The sequence below is a fragment of the Pinus tabuliformis genome, chromosome 4_2 (assembly GCF_031772625.1).
Source record: "Pinus tabuliformis cultivar Carrire ecotype Pingquan chromosome 4_2, CPIR1, whole genome shotgun sequence".
NCBI classification, from domain to species: domain Eukaryota; kingdom Viridiplantae; phylum Streptophyta; class Pinopsida; order Pinales; family Pinaceae; genus Pinus; species Pinus tabuliformis.
Window position 1 is genome coordinate 1,149,670,861 of NC_142304.1, and position 23,082 is coordinate 1,149,693,942.

At 38.2% G+C, this 23,082-nt stretch overlaps 2 protein-coding genes across 2 annotated transcripts in view; one reads left to right on the forward strand and one right to left on the reverse strand.

The window, feature by feature from the left end:
- The window catches only part of LOC149173744 (uncharacterized), a 38,914-nt gene extending 18,551 nt beyond the window's left edge, over positions 1-20,363 (reverse strand). The window contains exon 1 of the mRNA XM_089424718.1: positions 20,026-20,363. Within this exon, the coding sequence (XP_089280844.1) occupies positions 20,026-20,302 (277 nt within the window). The 5' untranslated portion in view covers positions 20,303-20,363. The remainder of the gene's footprint in view (positions 1-20,025) is intronic.
- A 68-nt stretch (positions 20,364-20,431) lies between these two features.
- The window catches only part of LOC149173745 (uncharacterized), a 40,233-nt gene continuing 37,582 nt past the window's right edge, over positions 20,432-23,082 (forward strand). The window contains exon 1 of the mRNA XM_089424719.1: positions 20,432-20,677. Within this exon, the coding sequence (XP_089280845.1) occupies positions 20,527-20,677 (151 nt within the window). The 5' untranslated portion in view covers positions 20,432-20,526. The remainder of the gene's footprint in view (positions 20,678-23,082) is intronic.

A 23,082-nucleotide genomic window follows, 5' to 3' on the forward strand; every position in this document is an offset into this window, starting at 1 on the left:
GACCTACACTTAGAATATTCTGCTTTAGTCCTTGAACTAATAAAGTATCAGCTGCTCCTCTATGTTTATTAATTCTGGCTCTACCCTTTCCCAGAACTTTTGTTGGAGCATTATTTCCAAGAATAAAATTACCATATTGATTTTTCTTGAGAGACTCCATCTTACTCTTATCTCCAGTCATGTGATGAGAGCATCCGCTATCTATGTACCATTCATATTCTTCTTCAAATGAGCAAAGAGAAAGACCACACCTTATCTGTTCTTTTTCTTTCTGCTTATTATGAGAAATGTTGGTGGATCCATCTTTTTCAGGTCTTCTGACATCAATATTCTTATCTGGTTGCTTGCCATGTTGTCTGAGGCGATCCATAGATTTGTTCCTGCATTCTTTTGCTACATGCCCAAACTTGTTACAAGCATAACATCTTATATGAGCATAGGAATCATAATATTTCTGTTTCATATTCATTCTATTGTAATCAATAGCTTTGTGACCAAATATATTGCAAGCAAAACAATATCCCTTAAAGAAGCCTAAGTACCTGGAAGCTGATGATCTTCTATGAAGCGATTATTTGCTTGTGATTGACACTGTCTACTTCTGCAATTCGCTGCAACATGTCCATAATTATGACATATAAAACATTCAACATTATTGACCAGAGGAGAGAATCGATTAACATTAGGAGTAAATGAATTTCTTTGAAGATTTACTTTCCTTGATTTTTTATTAGGTTGACTTCTTATCTCTTTGTTGAACATTTTAGGTTTTGCATTGTTACCCTTTAAATTCTTTGCCTCAGCTTGTGAACTAGATTCTCCTTCAACAGTTTCATGAAAATCAACACCAAATTTCATGGCGGGAGACCTTTGACTACTAAAAATATTATCCAAAATCTTAGTACTATCTTGAAATCGCAAATGTTTATCTTTTTCTTCTAATTTACCTTTTAGGATGTTTACCTCATCCTCCATTCTTTGATATTGCTTTTCCTTTTCTAGATACTGCTTCTTCAACCCTTCTTCCTTCTTCCACTTGCTCCTTTAATTTGAGAATCTCATCTTTCAGCTCATTTTCTTGTTCTTCAAATGCTTGAAGTAGTTCTTCATTCCGCTTATCTGATTTTTCAAGATCTTCTCTTAGAGAGAGGATCTCAGCTTCAATACCTTCACAATATTGTTTAGATTCCACAACAACATTTACTGATTTAATATGATCCTTGTTATCATATGCTTGCAACTTATCTTTAAGATTAGCAATCTTTTTCAAAACAAGATCATGTTTTTTTCTAAGATCAAAAATTTCTTCTACCCTGTCTTCTTCTGACTCAACAACTCCATCTGACATACCAAAAGGTTGTTTTGTTATCATGTTCATTTGTTGACAGATTGTTAGAGATAGGATTACCTAGTAGTTCCTCTGGTGAGCAATCTTCCTTTGGGATTTCTTTATGAATTGCTTGTAGCTTATCCCACACTTGCTTTGCAGTTGAAAAATGAATAACCTTATTTAATGTTGAATTAGGTATGCTATAGAAGATGTCACTCAGTATTGTTCTTTTGCACTTCCTCATCTGATGGAGGAATCTTGGTGTAGCCATTGCATACTAGATACCAAACATCAAGGTTCATTAGATTAGACTTCATATTTTCTTTCCATTGATGATAGTTATATTTTCTTAGCATAAGCACATCTTTTGCATTGATCATTATGCCTTGATCTTTTGCTTCTAGAGGCATCATTTTTTAATATGTTTTCTCTTTAGAGTGCTTACCCATGAGTGCAATTCAGTTGTTTCACTGTCATCATCACTATCATTATTGCATAGACAAGGAAATGGACTATAGTTAGAACAAAAGCCCATACCTGATAATTCTTTGTTACCGTCTTCTTCATTCTTGATTAATAGAAAGCGGGGTGCTCCCAAACTTGAATATTTGCTAACATTTGTAATTTCCATTGCGTTTGATATATCACTGTCAAAGTTTTCAATAAAAATATCCTTTTCTTCTAGGGCATCAAACTCATTATTACTTCTATCTTCAAATGCCATAAATAATTGACATTCTTGACCAGACTCACCTTCTTCACCATTTGAAAGACCATCACTATCTTCATGTGTATAAAAATTTCTCTTGTTTTCAAACCTTGTCCTATTAATTTTTGCAGCTTCTTTTCCTTTCTCATGATTTTCTATATAGGGACACGTAGCAGCATAATGAACAACTCTACCACAAGCAAAACATTTGAAGGGAAGCTTACCTCTGAATCTTCTAGTACCCACTTGGAGTTTCTTTATGAAGTTTTCCTCTTCTTCTTCTGATACATAACCTAATTCTTCCTTTTCTTTTCCTTTTGCAGTAGCTTTGAATGCAATTTCTCCGATATCTGAGGGACCCACTTTTCTCATTTCCTACGACGTTAGAATCCCATGAAGTTGTACAACAGTAAGATTCTTCAAGTCTTGCATTTTTTCTATGGCATAAACTTTTGAATCTAATTTAGGAGTTGGAGACCTTAATATTTTTTCAACCAGTGGTTATACTTTTATTTCTTCACCAAGATTTCTCATAGAATTCACGATCTCATCTACCCTAATAAAGAAACTTGCGATACTTTCATCATTGTGCATTTTGAGAGTTTCATATTGAATTCTATGAGTTTGAAGTTTGACACCTTTTACCTTGGTGTCACCTTCATAACTTTGGATGATCTTGTCCCATATAGCCTTTGTCGTATTTAGCTGCATGACTTTGACAAATTTTGATTCTATCAAGCTTCCTAACAGGGCATTGACAACCTTTGCATTGGTCTCATATTTCTTCTTTTCTGCTTCATCTGTGGGAATGGAGGATGGATATTGATAACCTCCTTCAACGATTCCCCATACATTTGCTCCAAGTGACTATAAGTAAGCTCTTGTTCTTACCTTCTAGAAAACTAGATTGGTTTCGTTGAAAAATGGTGGCCTGATAGATGATGTCCCCTCTTGATTGCACATCTTGACAAAACTTCCTTCAAGTGATCTAGCTTCTTCCAAAGGACTTGCTCTGATACCAATTGTTGGGAAAAATACTTGGGGGGGGGGGGGGGGGGGAATCAGTATTTAAAACTCACTTAACCTTTTGTTTTCTTATTCATATTTCTGTACGCAACTTTACTGAAAGAAACCTGAGTATGTACGTGACTTTAATGCAGACAACTAACGTATATCCAATAAACTTAGTTTTTAATCAATTTTATCTTCAACCAAAATGTTAGTACTTCATCAGCATTAGATATACAGTAGCCATGTGAAGTAGGAACAAAATAAAGTATCACACATAAGCAACACATATGAACACCATGATTTTAGGTGGAAAACCACAGTTGTTGTCATCTCTGTCTTCTTTTTATTATTAAGAAAACTTCTTACAATCTTGTATTAGCGCAGACTTATATCATCGCGCAGGCACCCACCTGCAGAAGGCTACAACTTTCTCTCATTCTCCAGCACCCAGTGGAAGGGAGAACCAACACCCTAATCTCATTTACCGACACCCACCGAAAGGGAGTTTTAACCCCCTGATCTGATTTACCAGCGACCATTAGAAAGAAGCTTCGACTTCCACACTGAAGGCTCCAACCCTCAACACCTTCATGGACCACATTTCATAAATTTTCACACTGGATCCACCTAATACAAAACATCACAACTTGTAGGCCACTTTTCATCAAATTTTCAGACTGAACCCACTATCATCGTTTAAGCCCAATACCAAATATCAAAATTGAAACAAATCACTGCAACAAATCACTCAATCATTGAACCATCTGAATCAACCAATTGAGACCCAAATCAATCAACTTATTCTCAAACAATCAAAGCAGTTAGATCACTATAATTAGAATACCAACACTGAACCCAAACACTGCATCAACTCACTGAACCAACTGAAAAGCCCTAATCAATAAATGTCAGAATATATACGCCACTTTACTTTAGCAAACCCGTGCGTATACGCGACTTCCTTGAAGCATACCTGCATACAGATCTCAAAGGATTGAAACCTGAAACTGAATCATTATCATTCTAAAATAAATTCTGTCACACACAGAGCCACTGAATCATTTTGAAATAATCATAGAATCATCACAGATCTTCAATCACATACAACTAGCAACATCATCATTCTTTAATCAATCAATTCAACTTTAATCATCACTGTTAAACCCAGATCATCAATTAAGACTTCATTGACAGACAACAGAAATACAACAAGACTAATTAGACTGATCAAACATCTTATTCAGCAAAACCCTAGCTTATATACGCGCTTTCCACAAAACACTTCCGCGTGTATACACACTTTTCAGGAATCAAACCCGCGTACAGATCATAACCAATACGCGACTTACCAACATTAAACCCGCGTATGTATTCACCTTTAAGGTTATCAAACTCGTGTACAAATCTGCAACTTTTGACTTATACCTTTGTTGCACACCAAATCTTCAAAACAAACCCATATCTCGGTATACATAACAAAACATGCATCAAACATAAATATTACAGATCTAATCAATTGACTATCGATATAGTCATTTTAGATCTATTGGATTTGATCCATCATCAAATTAATGGGTGCATACGTAGTTTCAAATCAAACAAATCATTAATAGCCCATTACATGTACACTTGCTTCAGATCTAACTATTCATGAAATATTCATCACTTGCACACTCAAGTACTTTGATCTTCATCTCTTTATATAGCTTAGCCCTTAGTCAATACCACAAGTCAAAACCACACTAATGCTGATGGTTTTCTTAGACGGGATCAAATATCTGTTGTTGGGCTTAATACCATGGTAAAGACCCTTGGTATTTAGAATACCATGGTGCAGGAACTGTAGGCTTTTTTCCTTCTCCATACCTGTGTATGTATGCGACTTTGTTTCACAGAACCCACGTATACTTCTTCATTTTTATCATTCCTCTGTCTCTGAACTGCTATGCCTTTCACCAAACTCTCTGTCACATGTAGACACATACTGTTGTCATCTTCATTAAGTAGGTTACCATCAAAAGACAACTCATCAAGTAGGTTATCATCAAGGACAACACATTAGTCATAATGCCAACATCGGGACGGGACTACCACGTTCCACCCGACCATAGAATGGCTGAGTCAATTCTCTCTTCAGCCATTCAACCCCGTGCCATATTCCAAGCATGAATGTGGGACTCAAAACAAAAGAACCAACCAGAGTATCTTGAGGCTAAACCACCTCACCCTCATCAATAGAAGCCAAGCTTTATTGTAATCCATCCCGGATCACTAGGCCCAACAATAAACATGTAATAATAGGCTTTACCATGATCTCCACTAGATTACTGGGCCAAAACAAGCATGGATGCCACTGGATTTCTCCAACTATACCATGAGGAATTTTCCTGTCTCCTAGTCTATCAGGCTTTACCGCAATCCATAGTCTGATCTAGGGATCACCAGGCCCTAAACTGAGACTCCACCCTCTAGGCTTTACTGTATATCCCGCCATTCACCAGCAAGGATTCCTAGGCCTAATCAAGACCAAAACCTCTAGGCTTTACCGTATATCCCGCCATTAACCGGTCGAGGATTCCTAGGCCCACTGAGGCAACACAAAATCCAGCTTTACCGCATCCCACAGTCTGGTTCAGGGTTTACTAGGCCATGTGTTATATTATTCAGAGATCCATCTCACTCAGCTTCGAATAAATCCAGCAATCCAGCTTAACCAAAACATGAGAACCCCATCACACCATGGCTATTCAGAAATGGCAAGGCTAGGCTGAAAACATTGTCAGACTTGGCAAAACCCATGTCGTAACAACAAAGAACCACATGCAATACCATGCATGCCAAATCTAGTAAGGAAAACAAACATGCAAATCGATACATACAAAGAATCCTACTGTAGCTGCTTGATCCTGCTCTTCCTTGCTTGCTCCTTCCTTCCTCTTGCCCTCTTTGCCTTTCTTGATCCAATGCCAAAGTGCTCCAAGAAAACTCTAAGTGTCTAGGAGTGAGAGAGAAAGAGAATAATGAAAGAGCTCCAAAACTGAATTAACAAAAGGTACCAACTGATCCTCAAAAGCTTTTATCAATTAGGCCTCTATTTTCCAATGTGGAAAAAGTCGAAGTCGAGATTAATTCGGCAAGGGTCCAAAAGTTGAAAAACTCAGCAAAGTTGGGAGTTTTTCGAAAAAGTCGGCAAAATTAAAAAAACACAAAATTATTCATTTTTTTTAATTTTTTTTAACATCTAGATTATCCACAACATCAAATAAATGCATTTCCACATAAACATGTAAAGAAAGCTAATATATAATATGTATATGAAGTCTAGTGCTACATCACATATAAAATAGTGAATCAACTCCTGAATTTTGACCCCTGTCTGAGTCTCAACTCTCAAGAGTCAAAATATCAACAAAAAATATAATAAATGTACATCATGAGTCATCTAAAAGTCATCAAGTAATCACTAATCAGTCACTGAGATCCTCTTCCCCTTTTACGGGAATAGGGAATGGCTTTGCCTTTTCCTCTAGAGGAAGAAGACCCTGCCCCTGGGGATACAAAATGAAATGGACTCAATCGTCCTCTAGAAGCCGATGGAAGAGGTGGCCTATGTGCTATGCTGCCATTGCTGCTGCCCACCCTAGATGGTGTCACCTCCTCCTCAGCATCCTCATCCAGCTCTGCTACTGCCTCCTGACCCTGATGTTGCTCCGCCTCCTCCTCCTTTGTCTCTGGCTCTCCCTCCTCTGCAACTGCTACATCCTCTAGATCCACACCTAACCAATCCGGGATCGTGTCCAAGATTGGCCTCTCAGTCTCGACTCTCCATGCAACGGTGGTATCAATATTGTCCAATGAGATGGCTTCCACATCAGTAGGTTTCTGAAGCTGTCTCACCCACAATCGAAGATTGTAGTAGATGTAAACCATGTCATTGAGGCGTTGCGACTCCAATTTGTATTAGAGTCATAGATTGTAAATTAGTACTTAGAAAATTTAAATATTAAAATTAATCAAAAGAATTCAAAACATTTAATTTGAAATCTTTTTAGTTTTTACCTGTTGCACATTTTGGAGGGTATTTTGTCAAATACACTCCAGTTGCGCTCACACCCAGAGGAACTGGATGTTTGGCTGAGCACTCGAATGGCAAGCTTTTGGAGATGGGGTACTCTGGCACCATAGCTTGTCCACCAAGCATCTACAAGTTAAAAGAAAAATGAGAAACATAAAAAAAACATTGAAATTCTAAACTTGAAAGTTTGAAACAAACTGAAGCTTGCCTGGCATTTTGGTCATCCTATTCTTAATAGCCATGTTAAAACCAAATGTGCCACCTCCCATCCTATAGACCTCCATTTCTTTAGAAATCTCCTCACATTCTTGCTCAAATGACACCATCCTCTCGACACAAGTGAAGAATCCATCCATCACCTCGGCATCAAATCTGAAACCACAAGCATAAGAAAATGTAGGGTTGAGGTAGACACCTGCAGCATGAATGGGGCGATGGAGGGTATTGTTCCATCGCTGATCAATCACTCTCCATATGACCTGTTGTTTCTCTAACCCCTCGTCTCCCTTATCTGCATAATAAGCACGGATGGCTTCTTTGGCCCTATCCATGGCCTCATACAAGTAGCCCATTGCGGGCTTCTCTCCATCAACCAACCGAAGAACCTTACCAAAGGTTCTGAAATGGCACACACCTCCTCTACTCCTGCCCAAAAGCTCTGATCATATGAAACTAGTCTGCATATGCCCTCTCCCTCCGGTTTGCGGCTAATAGATAAAGAACGCCAATCCGCTGAGAGAAACACGCTCTTCACCTCCCACATAGAATTCAACAGACACTGAAGAGATATGAAAGTAGTGGCAAATCGTGTAATGGCAGGCCGCACCAACTCTTTGTTGTTGGTGAATTTTCTCATCAAGCTAAGCACAGATGAATGATTATATATAAATTTTTTATGCTCTTGGATGATTCAACAATATCCCTCACAGTAGGAATTTTACCTATATCCTCCAACATCAAGTCAATGCAATGAGCAGCACAAGGTGTCCAAAACAAGTTAGGATACCTGCAAACAACTCCTTCCAAAACTTGGAAGTGAATTTCACATCCCTGTCTGACACAATCTTCTTTGGGATCCCATGTAATCTGACCACATCCCTGATGAAGACCTATGCTACATCACTCGCTGAGAATGTAGACTTCACTAGAATGAAGTGTGCAGCATTTGTCAACCTGTCCACCACAACCATGATGGAATCATGTTGTCTTACTATCCTCGGCAAACCTATGATAAATTCCATTGATATGACCTCCCATTTTGACTCTGGAATCGCAATCGGCTGTAGCAGTCTACCTGAATGTTTACACTCTGTCTTCACCTGTTGACAATCCAAACATCTAGCCACAAACTCTACTACATCCTTTTTCAAATTCAGCCAATAATAAAATTTCTTCACTGTGGTCAATGTCTTTTGATAACCTGGGTGACCTAAATATGGTTTCGCATGAAACTCCCTTAAGATCACCTTCTTGAGCTCACTACTGTCTGACACATATATCCTATCTCTAAACCTGACCAATCCATCTGTTGTAAGACAATAGTCTACATCTTGTGCACCTACACCTATACCTGTACCTGTACCACCACCTATACTTATACTCTACTACAACCTGTGCACAGTCTACATATACTTGACATCCTGTTGATCTGCCTGCAAGATCCTACCCTATAGATCTATCCCATAGGAACTCATAACTACTATACGATTTACCTGTACCCGTCTGCTAAGAGCATCTGCAACTCTGTTCTCCTTTGCTTTGATGTATTTAATCTCAAAATCAAACTCACTGATTATGGCCAACCATCTAGCTTGCTTGGCATTTAGATTTGGCTAGTCAAACAAGTATCTAAACCCACTATGATCACTCATCAATACAAACCTCCTGCCAAGAAGATAGTGCCTCCACATCTTCAATGCATGTCTGATCGCTGCTAGCTCAAGATCATGCGTTGGGTAGTTCTGCGCATGCTCATTCAATTTCTGCGACTCATAGCACACTACCAGTCCTTCCTGCATAAGGACTCCACCAAGTCCTCTCTTGCAAGCATTTGTACATACTACAAACTCTTTGTCCGGATCTGTAATCTTTAACACTGGTGCATGTGTTAGCAACTGCTTAAGATGCTCAAAACTGGCTTCACACTCCTATGTCCATTCAAACTTCTTGCCTTTCCTCTGAAATGATGTAATAGGATAAGCAATCTGTGAGAAGTTCCTGATGAACCTCCTATAATAGCCTGCTAACCCCATGAAGGATCTCACCTCTTCCACATTCCTGGGAGCTGCCCACTCCATGATAGCTCTTATCTTCTCTAGATCCACTGTTATGCCCTCCTTGGAGACAACATGCCCCAAGTAATGTACTTCAGTCTGAAAGAAACTGCACTTGCTGAGCTTAGCATACAACTAATGCTCTCTCAACAACCTCAACACTACTGCCAAATGCTCGACATGCTCTTCCTCGTTTTTAGAATATACCAATATGTCATCAATGAACACAATAACAAACTTATCCAAATAGGGATGCAACACGCTATTCATCAAACACATAAAGGCAGTTGGAGCATTAGTCAACCCAAATGGAACTACAACAAACTCATAATGCCCATACTTGGTCCAAAAAGTTGTCTTGTAAATGTGCTCCGCTTTAATGCGTAGCTAATGATATCCGGATCTCAGATCAATCTTCGAGAACACTACTGCTCCCTTCAACTGATCGAACAAGTCATCAATTGTCGGCAATAGATACATGTTCTTGATGGTCACTTTGTTCAACTGCCTATAATCAATGCACAATCTGAGAGTACCATCCCTCTTCTTTACAAACAATACCGGTGCGCCCCAAGGTGATACACTTGTCCTAATGTATCCCTTGTCAAGCATCTCCTTCAGCTGCAACTTCAGCTCTACCAACTCTGGAGTGTTCATCTTATAAAGTGATTTTGATGTTGGAGCTGCCCCTGGCACCAACTCAATAGAAACGTCTACTTCCCTGTGAGGTGGCAACTTTGAAATCTTTGCGGGAAACACATCCTGAAACTGCTATAGAACTAGGTACCTTCTCAAAACATCTGTATCCTCAACTTCCTTACCTTTGTCGCTAGAAATATGCATTGCAAATAATACACCCTTTTCTGCGACTACACTTGGCCTGCATAGTTATCACCATCCTAACTAATGTGGCTTTCTTCTTTCCCTGTAAGACTCTTGGTTCCCCATTGTCATCCAAGCACTCAATGGCTTTGTCATAACAATCCACCTTGGTCCTATGAAGATACAACCAATCCATGCCCAACAACATACTGTATGATCCCAACGGTAATACATTCAAATGTGTTGTGGTAGGCATACCATTCAAATCAAATGCACAAGCTCTTACCCAATGATGAACTCGCTTCTTTGTACCGTAGTCAACTGCACTAACCAAGATTCTGCATGCACTTCTTTATTCAAACCACACTTATCCACCAAGTTAGGACTAACATAACTATAATTAGATCCAAGGTCAATCAAAATAGAAACAACTTGATCACAAAGCTTACCGTCCATCTCAATGATAGATGCCTGATGGTCTGCCTGTCTGTTATCCAGTGCTGCATAGATATGAGGAATGCTCTGACCAACATCCCCAATAGTCTGTGCCTCATGTGCACTATATATCTGAGGCCTACCACCCTGATTCTATGGACAATCTCTCTTAAGTTGTTCCTTACCACATGTCCAACACTCCAACCATCCAGTACCATCACCTCTATGTTGTTGTTGTGATCCATGTCCTTGTCTAGCTACATTGAACTTCTTTTGTGGTGCCACATTTTCTTTCTCTTCTACATTCTGAGGCCTTGTTCTTTTCGGCTGCCATTTACCCTTACCTTTATCCTTATCCTTCCCTTTCCATCCTTGTTGAGATTCATTCTTATGCTTTGATTGTTCATAGCAATGCTTCAATTTCCCAATAACTTCCTCAAGTGACTGAGGCTCATCATACTCAATCTGATCTCTAAATTCTAATGGCAAACCACTAACAAATCATTGAACTTTAGCCTTCTCATCTTTAAGATATGGTACATACCTCAATAGCTCTAGGAACTTAGTCGTGTACTCTTTGTTTGTCATTGATCCCATCTTTAGCTCATAGAATTCTTTGGCCTTACTGTTGTAGTACCTTTCTGACAAGTACTTCTTCCTGAAAAGCCTCTTGAACTCATGCCAACTCAAGTCCTCCATCTTGATGTCTCTGACCCGCTTCACATCTTCCCACTAGATATCTGCTTTACCTTTCAGGTTGAAGATAGCAATTTTGGCCTTCATGTTTTTTGTGTACTCATGCAACTCAAAGAACTTGTTCATCCCAAGTATCGAAGCCTCTGCATCTTCTAGTTTCTTCAAGTCTCCATCAAAAGTAGGTGTCTTTGCTTTCTTAAACTCATCTGGAAAGTATCCCCTATCACTCCTCCTGTAAGGATGATAACGATGACGATCATGATGCCTGTCAGAACCAGAACTAGAGTAGTACATGTACCCATCACCTCTCCTATCCAGAGTATCCAACAATCTACCATCTCTAACCATGTCATCTCTATTCGACTTGTGCCCACCATGGGACCTACTACGATATGCCCCATTAGTTATGTCCTCCTGTCTATGGCTGATCTAAACTGGCCCTTGTTGCTGCAATTCTGACAAACTCTGAAGGAGTATTGCATTAACCTCTACTTGTTTCTCTTGTGCCTGCATGATTTTGTCATTTGTCTACCTTATAACTCATTATTTCTTCCTTCAAGCTTCTCAATATATCTGCTAAGTCAGAAGAGTGCCCAACACCACGCTGCTCATCTGATTCATAGGGAGAATCTCTGTAGTCTACCATCTTGCTAGTGAATTTGATCTCTTTCCTGTAAGGCATACTATATCATCTAAACCAAATCACAATAGCCAACGTACCTTAGCAAATTTCAGGGAAGATATCTCATCTGCAATATCAAGCCAACCCGGAATGGGACTACCACGTTCCACCAAACCATAGAATGGTTGAGCCAATTCTCTCTTCAGCCATTCACCCCTGTGCCATATTCCAAGCATATATGGGGCTAAAACCAAAAGAACCAACCAGAGCATCCCGAGGCTAAACCACATCACCCTCATCAATAGAAGCTAGGATTTACGGTAATCCCCCGGATCACTAAGCCCAACAATAAAAATGTAATAACAAGCTTTACTATGATCTCCACTAGATCACTAGGCCAAAACAAGCATGGATGCCACCAGATTTCTCCACCTACACCGTGAGGAATTTTCCTATCTCCTAGTCTCTCAGGCTTTACCGCAATCCATAGTCCGATCTAGGGATCACTAGGCCCTAAACTGAGACTCCACCCTCTAGGCTTTACCGTATATCCCGTCATTCACTGGCAAGGATTCCTAGGCCTAATCAAGGGCAACCACCTCTATGCTTTACCATATATCCCACCATTAACTGGTCGAGGATTCCTAGGCCCACCGAGGCAACACAAAATCCAGCTTTACCGCAACCCACAGTCTGGTTCAGGGGTTACTAGGCCATGTGTTATATTATTCAGAGATCCATCTCATTCAACTTCGAATAAATCCAGCAATCCAACTCAACCAAAACATGAGAACCCCATCACACCATGGCTGTTTGGAAATGGCAAAGCTAGGCTGAAAACACTATCACACCTGGCAAAACCCATGTCGTAACAACAACCACATGCAATACCATGCATGCCAAATCTAGTAAGGAAAACAAACATGCAAATCGATACATGCAAAGAATCTTACTGTAGTTGCTTGATCCTGCTCTTCCTTGCTTGCTCCTTCTTTCCTCTTGCCCTCTTTGCCTTTCTTGATCCAATGCCAAAGTGCTCCAAGAAAACTCTAAAGTGTCCAGGAGTGAGTGAGTGAGAGAGAGAGAGAGAGAGAATAATGAGAGAGATCCAAAACTAAACTAACAAAAGGTACCAACTGATCCTCAAAATATTTTTTATCAATTAGGCCTCTATTTTCTTGATTTTCCATTATTTTCTTTCAATTTCCTCCTCAAATGCAACTTGTGACCTTTCACCTTCCTTTTCTCCTAATTTCCATTATTTTCATAAACGTGTCAAAATTGCCATTTGCTTTTCCAAATCCATAGCCATTGCCTTTGCTAATTTCCTTAGCCATAATAAACCAAATGAACACCCACTAAGATGTTTTGCCCAATAGTCAACTTGAAATAAGTGTCCCATCAACTGTGGTTATTATTTTTCCTTTATTAACTTTTATTACATGGAATTTTCATCAAGGTTGTTACACGGTGAGAGGAGGTCAAAGCTATTTTGCAGAATTTTCCGTGCAATATTGAGGGCAGAATTCCAGTTCCATTCCAGTGGTAGTTGACAAAATTTCTGGGCAGTGTGCAGATTTTTTGGGAAGTCATTCCAGCACTTGGGGCCATCAGATTTCTACCTGGGATTTGCAGAGCTTGCATAAGCAAGCCCAAGTTCCTTTGTTCTCACTTATTGTACTCAATTTTCATGGTATTAATAAAATGGCTCAGAACTTTTGCCCTATTTCTTTGGTGTACTATTTTTTATATGCATTGTTAAATTTTAATAGTTATAGCTTAGTCCATGTTTTAATATTCACTATTATTTTCCTAGTTGGAATATTACAAGGTGTTTGGTTCATACATTAAACCTCTTGATGCATAATATTATTAAGACGAAGGACCATGATTATAAATGGATTGTTGCATTGTATAAGAGTTGGAAGAAAATTATAAAATTTATTACCAATCATAACATGGCCTACCACATTTTCTATAATCACTCTAAGTTGGAGCTACTAAAGATTGCAAAGACCAAATTTGCTAGCTATTACCTCACCTTCAGACCCTTTTAAAGGTAAGAGAGGCATCAACTAGTATAGTCTCCAGTGATTCATAGTAGAGTCTGAAAGACAAGGCTACCATTTGTCTCTGCTACATATGAATTTCAAGAGGTGGAGAACATCGTTCTTGATGGTTGGTTTTGGGCATAGAGTAGGTATGTTTTACAATCCACTAAGCCTATTTATATTACGATTCAATTTGCAAATCCAAAATAACAAGTGGAATATGCAATGTTGTTGCTTAATACCTGCCTTTTATGCAAAAAGTAATTGATAATTTTAAATAATATATATATAAATTAAACATACTTTAATATAATTTAAAATTAATATAATATTAAAAACTAATATTAAAAATTAACATAATAAGAGCTTAATAAATTTCATAGAATCTGTTTAAAATTTTCAAAACTAATTGAAAGTGAAAGCTTCTTGACCAAAATAAAAAACAATATAACCTGCCTAGAGCAGGTATAAAAATGTTATAAAATAAAATTAAAATAAAATATTTTGATTTTGAAATGAGTTATGGTTTTTGGGCAAGTGGTATTGATAAGCCATGGTACTGGCTCATGGTATTGTAACAAAGCCTATTTACAAGTAAATAATATCCATGGTAAAATGGGGGTAAATATCCATGGTTAAGAATCGGGACAAGTGTTGGTGGGTGTGTATGGGTAGATGGACAACATGCTAGACCAAATCAAAGACATTGTTGAGAGATGCAATATTGTATGATCACATTCATAAACATTTGGCCAAAAGGTGGAATAATCTAACTATTCCACTCCATGCCCTAGCATATGTCCTTATTGCCAGATATTATTCTCCATATTGGTTGGCCAAACCAGCATCTAAGGATGGGAAGAGGAGGAAAAACCACAAATGTATCTAGATGTACATAATGGGTATATTCTTGCACTAGAGTTGTTCCCCAATGAAGTGGATTGTGCTAAAGTATGAAGCAAATTGAGCACGTCTATTAGTGAAGATGGAGTCTATGCTAACCTGCATGCAACTAAAGATCAAGTTGGACTGAATCCTATCCAATGGTGGAAAATTTATGGCCCTTCTACCAGGAGTCTACATAAATTGGTGACGAGGGTTCTTTCACAAGTTGTTAATGCTTTTTCTGCAAAGAGGTGTTGGAGCACCTACAACCTCGTCCACAATGTGAAGAGAAACAACCTGAATGAAGACCTGGCAAAAAGTTTGGTTTATGTGCACTACAACTTGAGGTTGTTGTCTCATTATTGTGAAGTAGTGAAGAATGATAGAACATGTGTGACACGGGGCGACAATTCAAAGGAGACTAATTTGGAGGATGGAACCATAGCTTTATTGTGCTTGAAGGCTGAACTTTTGGGTGATCATTATGGCAATCATAATCATGCAGAAAAGGTGCCACCCTGATCCATCAACATGGTTCAAGATACATGATCTTTTCCTTTAGCTGTACGACATCTAGCTTTGCATGGTGGCCATGTAGTAGTTGGTCATGTCACTTTCACAGGCTCCTACTCCTCTTGTTCATAGATCATGAGGAAATAGTTTAGAAGCTTCTAGTGGCAAGAGGAAAGCTTAGTCAATGCTACATCTGTTTGTCTTTTTCCTGTTTAGAAGTAGTTCTCTTGAACTTGTAATGTCCCTTTTTCCGAGCATTGGGAATGGAGACTAACTTAGTAGCCTAGCCATTCCCATAGACTACATATTAAAAGGTAATGATGAAATATCACAGAATTAGTTAATTAAAAGTTACTAAGAAAAAAGAATACTATAAGTCACTTTATTAAGAGAAGAAAACCACCCATGCTATTCAGATGACCCATGGTATTTCAATAGTCCATGACTATAAAAAGAGATGAGAGTTCACTCCTTAGGTATGCATTGGTTCTTTGTCTCCTATTTGATTTGAGAGCTCTCATAACTTGGTGCAAGGATGTCAACCCCGGTGGGGATTAGTCTTCCATGGTGAGATATCCACCTTAGCTGATTCTAGGTTGGTTTCGGTGGTGAACTACCCACTCTAGCTAATCAATACTACTTTCAGTAGTGAAACTATCTACCCTAGCTGGCCTAGAGGAGGAGCCATCCAGGTTTCTCATTAGTGCATCAACAAGTTCGCCGATCAGCCACACACACACACACGCACAAATATTTAGCCAGTTGTGTGATCTTGCTAGTGGTTTAACAGGTTCTCAAAATAACATTTGGCATGTATTTTCAGATTCATATTTAAAATAATAATACTAAGTTTTGTTGTTACTTTGAAAGACTTCTTGTGCTTACTGTCAGACGAGGGTTTCGTATTAAATTGTACGAATATGTTTGACAAAATGTCATTACCTTGATAATTAGCAGAAATTCATTTGACGTGTCATGTTTGAAAAGTGTTTGTTAAAATGTCTCAATAATTTTTTTAAAGATTATTGCAAAAATCTAGATTGGGACATTACAGAACTTAGTACTTCGTCTTTATAATAGCCTATTTTATAAACATTATAGGAGAGTTTAAGTTTAAACTTCAAATTTTGAACCCACCTTTGACATTTGAACTTTTGACTGCATCTTTCAACTCTTCGGTAATGAATATGATGCTTTGTTTCATTTTGTGTTTAATGACATATGTTATCTGTTACACTTTGTTGATGATAAATGTTACATGTTGAAACTTGAAGGTCCATGTTGTGGTTAATTATTGATCATTTGATGACACAGTTATAGGTTATAACTGCAAGGTGATCAATTTATGTGTACTAAATGGTTGATGCTTTAATGTTCATAATTAATACAGTAGTTAAATCTATGTTTTCATGTTTTCTGCAGTTACTTCAGCATTTTACATGTTTTTTTTAATATATGCATCAAAATATATTAAAATATGTATGATATAAAAAACACTCCCTGAACACCTGCTCCTGGAAGCTTTTTGAAAATTGCACTTCCCACTCCCACTCTTGCTCCCTGCTCCCGACAACCTTGCTATGACCTATGTTTTTAGTTTATAATTTTATTCTTATGCAATTGATGTGGTTCTAATTTTCAAAATGTTCAATAAGTGACATCTGCATGTCTATATTTATTTCTATAAATATATTTTAAACACACACACACATTGTTTGTGTATCCTATCTAACCTGTTTTGGGATGTAAATGTACTTATATTGGACACTTGAATCTCTGTTTCTCTGTAATCTTGTGTCAAGTGACATAGCCTGCTGGAGTGACAGTCTGTCTTCTTTAAACATAGTAATCAGAATTTACTGCCTTTCACAACGTTCGAAGGGACTGTGAAACTCTAGCCTAGCAATTATCTATGCACTATATCAGAAAATGAGTTCAAATTTCTATGGGCAGCCTTGAAGAAAGAAGCATTATTAACTTCAAGAAAAAGACATAAAGTTCAAGTGATGGACCTGGGGGTAGTACCGTAGAGGTTTCCATAAATTCACAGGATCTAGATTTATTTACCCTATTTCTCAGGTTACAAAATTAGGGTTAATTCAAATCACTATGGAAGGACAGGAAGAGTATTAAAATTTCTAGCTATCTTCTGAATAAGATGAAGGAGCTAACATATGAAAAATTCAAAAATATCATTGGCCTTAATTTCATCGATTATGTTCTTGATGTGGTATCATGCCAAAGATATTGACTGGTTTTGGTAGAAACCAAAACTTTAAAGAGGAAAGGATACCCTGTGGGGTACAAAACTAAGCTTGTGTAGTAAATAAAAAAATCATCCTGGCTACTTGTCTAATGAGCAAAGTAGCTATAGTTAGCACTTGAGTGGCTGGTTGGCACACTGATAACCCTGTTGGATGAAAGAATATGCAATTTATGTGAAGGAAACAAGGTTTGAAGATGAAAAGCGCACCCTAACAAGGCACAGTTTACAACAATGTTTTCATCGAGAACAAGATACCCAACAACCATAGAGATTATAGCAACTGCTCAGAACAGATAATGTCATCCTAGTTACATGCTATGAAACCGGATTCATCCAAAACAGGCCACGTGTCCGAATCCCACGAATCCGACACAATTCGATGGGAATTCGAATCCGAAAATGGGACACCATCAAATCCCGGTCGTGTCCCGATTTTGGGATTCGAATCCCAAAAAGGTAAGGGTTTACGAGGTTTATGAGGGAGGGTTTATGAGGTTTGTGAGGGTTTATGAGGTTTGGGAGGGCTTATGAGGTTTATGAGGGTTTATGAAGTTTGTGAGGGTTTATGCAGATATTTGAATTTTGTATGTACTATGCATGCTATAATGTTACTAACTTACTTTGTAAACAGTAAAACTAACATCTAGATGAAGATCTATGTTTGAAATCAATGAATTTGTATCATTAATGAGAATTTGTGTAAGAAATATCTAATTTTTAATATATATATATATATATATATATATATATATATATATATATATAGAGATAAATAACAAATCCTACATGTCCTGTTCCGGGGGGTCAACGTGTCCGAATCCGACACTCGAATCCCTCTGTCAGGTGACTTAGGTTACATGGTATACAAGTCTTTCAGAAAGGTTCAACATTGTTTACCCTGAACCTCCACGTACCAAAATGCCCGAGGTTTGTTGTGTCAGTCAAATCATTGACGCAAATTATAGAAAAGTTGGCATTGTTTGCTATCTTCCTAGAATTAAAACAACGATTGAAACTTTAAAACCATATTTTAACTTTCATTTTGTTCAGTGAGTCAGTATCTCTCCACTCAAGTCTGCACTGGTGTCACCCTAGATGTATTTCTTTGGCATTTTCTTTGTGGACAACATGTTAACAAACTCTGCTAGTCTGAAGTTGAATATTTGCAGATATTTCTTGTATCGAGGTGAAGAGGTTGAAATTTCAAACTTTTGACATTTCTGGAGTTACAAGCTATCACTGGCATAGTATATTAAACGCTTTTTCCTAGTCTTGCCCCTCAACTAGATAGAAAACTTGAAAGGGATGGATATTTTCATTTTAGCATAGCGGATTTGAGTTTCATCCTTTAAGCGTTATGTGGAACATTCTACTTACCAAGCCATCACCAGGCCTGAGTAGCAAATGTTCAGTGTTTCAAAGTTTTAGTTTTTTGTTTTTTTGTTTTCTTTAATCAGGAGAATCGGTACACCTACCACCAGTGGTCCACCGTCCACCAGTCACCAAGGAGATCTGGGATCGAGTCAGTGGGACTGCCATTGTCCCATTATACTCCTGAACCTAGCACAAGCGCCCATAAGCCTCACTTTACAAGTAAAACGAGTTTCTAACCTGGGCAGGGTCCCTATGTTGGTTGGCAAATGCCTTCCGATGCGAAACGTCCACTGTTCGGTCCAGTCCAATGGGCTGTTCAGTGTTTCAAAGTTAGTTACCCAACAAGTTGGTTGTCATGGGGTCACACAACTTAGCATTTGGCAAAATAAGAAGGTCGACGCCCAACTCCTGAATTGTCTTCGTAAGATAATTGACTTGAAGCACAGTTATTTTCCGAGTCATAGAAGATTAGAAAACAATCTTAAGTTAGTATACGAACCAAGTCCGAGGGGCTGTGATCTACTGGTAAGTGGGGGTGTCTACCACGGCTAAGACTCGGATTCGAGTTTCAGTGGGCATATCTTGCCAGATAGAGCAGAAAAGGGAGATGTTTATGCGGTTGTAATACCCAGTGTACACAACACGGAGTTCCATAATTCCCAACATCTAGAAAAAGGGCGCTTCATTAACACAATCAAAACGAGAAAAACAAAACACAGAATTGAGCGTGTGCATGGACAAACAAGTCATATATGGGCTTCACGTTTGATCACTACAATAAGATTTCAACACCTGTGGTCTTCAGAAGGAAGGAGACCATCTCAGCTATATCAAATTCTATTCTTTAACAATAAAAGAATCCCTATAATCAGAAAACAATCTCATACCTCCAATTAAGAACCAGTGCAACCAATATCCATAAGCACAAACTAAATTGAATACACATATGGACGCAGAGCTTACCTCCGAAGTGTGCAGTATGGTAACAGCATGCACGAGGGTTGTTCTGCAATGGGTCAAACTGTTTTTTGCAATTCCTACATGTCTTCAATGTGGGGTTTGGCAGATTTGTATTGGCACTGCATCTTATGGATCTGGATACTGTCTGGCAGAAAGGTTGTGCCCTCGTATCAGGGCTCCAATAACGGCTCTGCCTTGACGAAATGGGTACAATGGTTGAGTGGAATCCAGCTGATATACCTGAAATACTGAAGTTGGTATAGGAGGCTGCCATTGCCATGCACCCGTGTCACTCCCAATGTCCCAATGGCCAAAGGGCAAGCGGGTTTGTATATATATACACATAATAATAAAAATTGGAAGGTTTATATTTATTATATCCTATTTTATGATATAAATGTTGACATAAATGTTTGAGTAACCTTTAAAGCATATAGTTAGATGAGGACCTATATTTGGTACATGAAGCAAATGTGTTTATAAAGGATATGTGGGGGTATATATATGAATACGGGACAGAAGCACCAACTTGACATTTCAGGCTACAGCAAAGGTTTAGAGCATTTGGGTCAATTCTCTTTTGCAGCTATAATAATGTTCGGGGGGAGTGGTGGTGTCAGAATCCTTTGGGTGTGGGCATTTGGAACCGCCGGAGGTACTTTATTTTTCATTCGCGCTGTTCTGATTTGTTTCCCCTCTTATTTTTTGGGACGGATCAATGCCCATTGTGTAACGATTTCAGATTTAACTGCGCGCATTTGGCAAGTTGTTTGGCCTTTTACACTAACTCTATTGCTTTTCAGTGTATCCAATAGAAATCGCACGATGAGAAGCAGAAATGTTCAAATTTATTTTTCTGCTTGATACTTACATGTCGCTGAATTTTTTGACTTAGAAACGTGGTTGGGAATTTGCAATTCTCAGGGCCACTTTCGTGTAGATGATATATCCAGCTAAATTAAAATAACACAATTATCGCATAGAAAGAAAATTATATAGAAAGACCTTCCTAAAGTAAGTTTCAAGCTTCTCTAAGAAGATGCTAAAATCTGTTTAGGCCGGGCGCCCCTCACAACCGGGGCTCCCCTGTCCCCTAAAAAGGCAGTTGGGCTTTGTCTCCACTATGACAACCTTTTTCCAGAGCCTTGGTTTTACCTGAGCAGAGGGGGTTTTTGTCAAACAGAAGGCTCTTTTATAGTCATAAAGTAATTCTAAGACACCGTTTATTTGCCATATCTCACTTATTTCGCAAGTGACATGTCAGAATAGCATAGTGAAAAGGATGGCCTTCGCTTTGTGTACACCACTTAATCGGTATTTCCGTTGGGATGATTACTAGCACTAACAGGTTCTTCCATTTGCTGGGAGCTATCTAAGTCTTTTATCAGTAAGTTGGCAGCACAGCTTAGCACCTGTGTTTTCTACTTGCTATTCACATGTAGGTTATTCTGAACGTTACAGCAAGGCAATACTTTGTTCTAGGTTGGTTGCATTGCTGTAACAAATTATTTACCCCCAATGCCCACGAAAACCTTTCAAGCCCTCCCTCATTAACCCTTATCTAACAAAGGGGCCCCATAAAAGGTCAATATTTCCAAAATAAGGTTCTAAACAGGGTTGATCTTATCAACCCTTATAGGACCTTTTAAGGCTTTATTTCTCAAAGTATTCACCCATGATATGAGGGTCTTTTTGTTAATTTCTGAACCCAGCAACTTGACTAACTTATTTCCTGGAAGATTATTTGAAATCTTCTAAATAAAAGCATGACTAGGATCTTAACACAAATAAAAATATTCAACAGAAGCAAATAACACAACCAATCTCAATCATGCATGCACAAACATTTCTACCCAATCAAATTATTTATTCATTAATAACTCAAAACCTACTTGGGCTCCCTTTACTAGGAGAATGAGCCTCTAATGAAATTCCATATACAACAATAAGCTCGGTTTTGTTCCAATTGATCAAGCCCTAGATCTGTCTTTCGATCTGTTTGGCTGATTTGGATCTCCCTTGCTGCTCTTTGCACCTTTCTTGAACCCAACACACTTCAATAAAAATACTTCTCCACCCAACCACTGAAATCTCACTTTCACTGTGTATTGTACTCAATATGTCTTGTGTGTCTTCTCCCTTGGCCTAGCCTTTTTCTTTATAGCTTTGAATTATGACCAAATCCACAAACCCAATCTCCAAAGTGATTGATGGTTGAGATTAGATCTCACCTCACTTCAGAACCACTGTTGAGATTCATCTAATTTACTAATGCAAAAACCTTTGCATTCATTTTATTAGATTAATTCACTTTTGTCTTATGAAAAAATTACTTTATGTATTAAAGTAATTGCTATGGTTAAGGATGTATTAGGCAACTTCTAAACACCTAGATACTTAGGCATATGCAGATGTACCTTCCCAAGCTATGAACATCGACACCTTCAAAGCCTAATAAGCCTTTATTAATGAAGTATTTACCCCTAATGATGACTCTTCATTGGCTAAGGGTTGACAAGGAGATGGATGGTTTGATTTAAATTAGGGCCTTTTGAAGCTTGTTGTGTTTATCCATGAGATCTCTTCATTAACTAAGTGTTGATAAACAAATGGAAGGTTGAATTCACCTAGGTTACTTATTAGTTCATTGAGGGTAGGTAGGTTGTAGGTTCTCTACTTTGCTATAGAAATCAACAGAACTAGAGGCAAGTTTCGTTAGATATACATAAGAAGTTAGAATGCCTTGACCTTACATGTAAGTCTGTTGATTAAACTATATACTATCATTGCAACATTGCTACATATCTTGTATTACTATCACCTTCTAGTTGTTACTTGTTTCCAAAAAGATACACCTACAAAATATCTAGAGCAAAGTATAGCTCTACTTTTGCTAGTGATTTCTATAACTACAACTTTTATGGAACTTGGGAATTATAACAAAATAAGGTTGAACAAGGACCTCGCCCCATTGTAGGAGGAAGCATCCCTATAGTCCTTGTTTGGAAAGGGAAGTAATGCATTTTAATTCTAATTGTATAATACTTTTAGATTGTAATC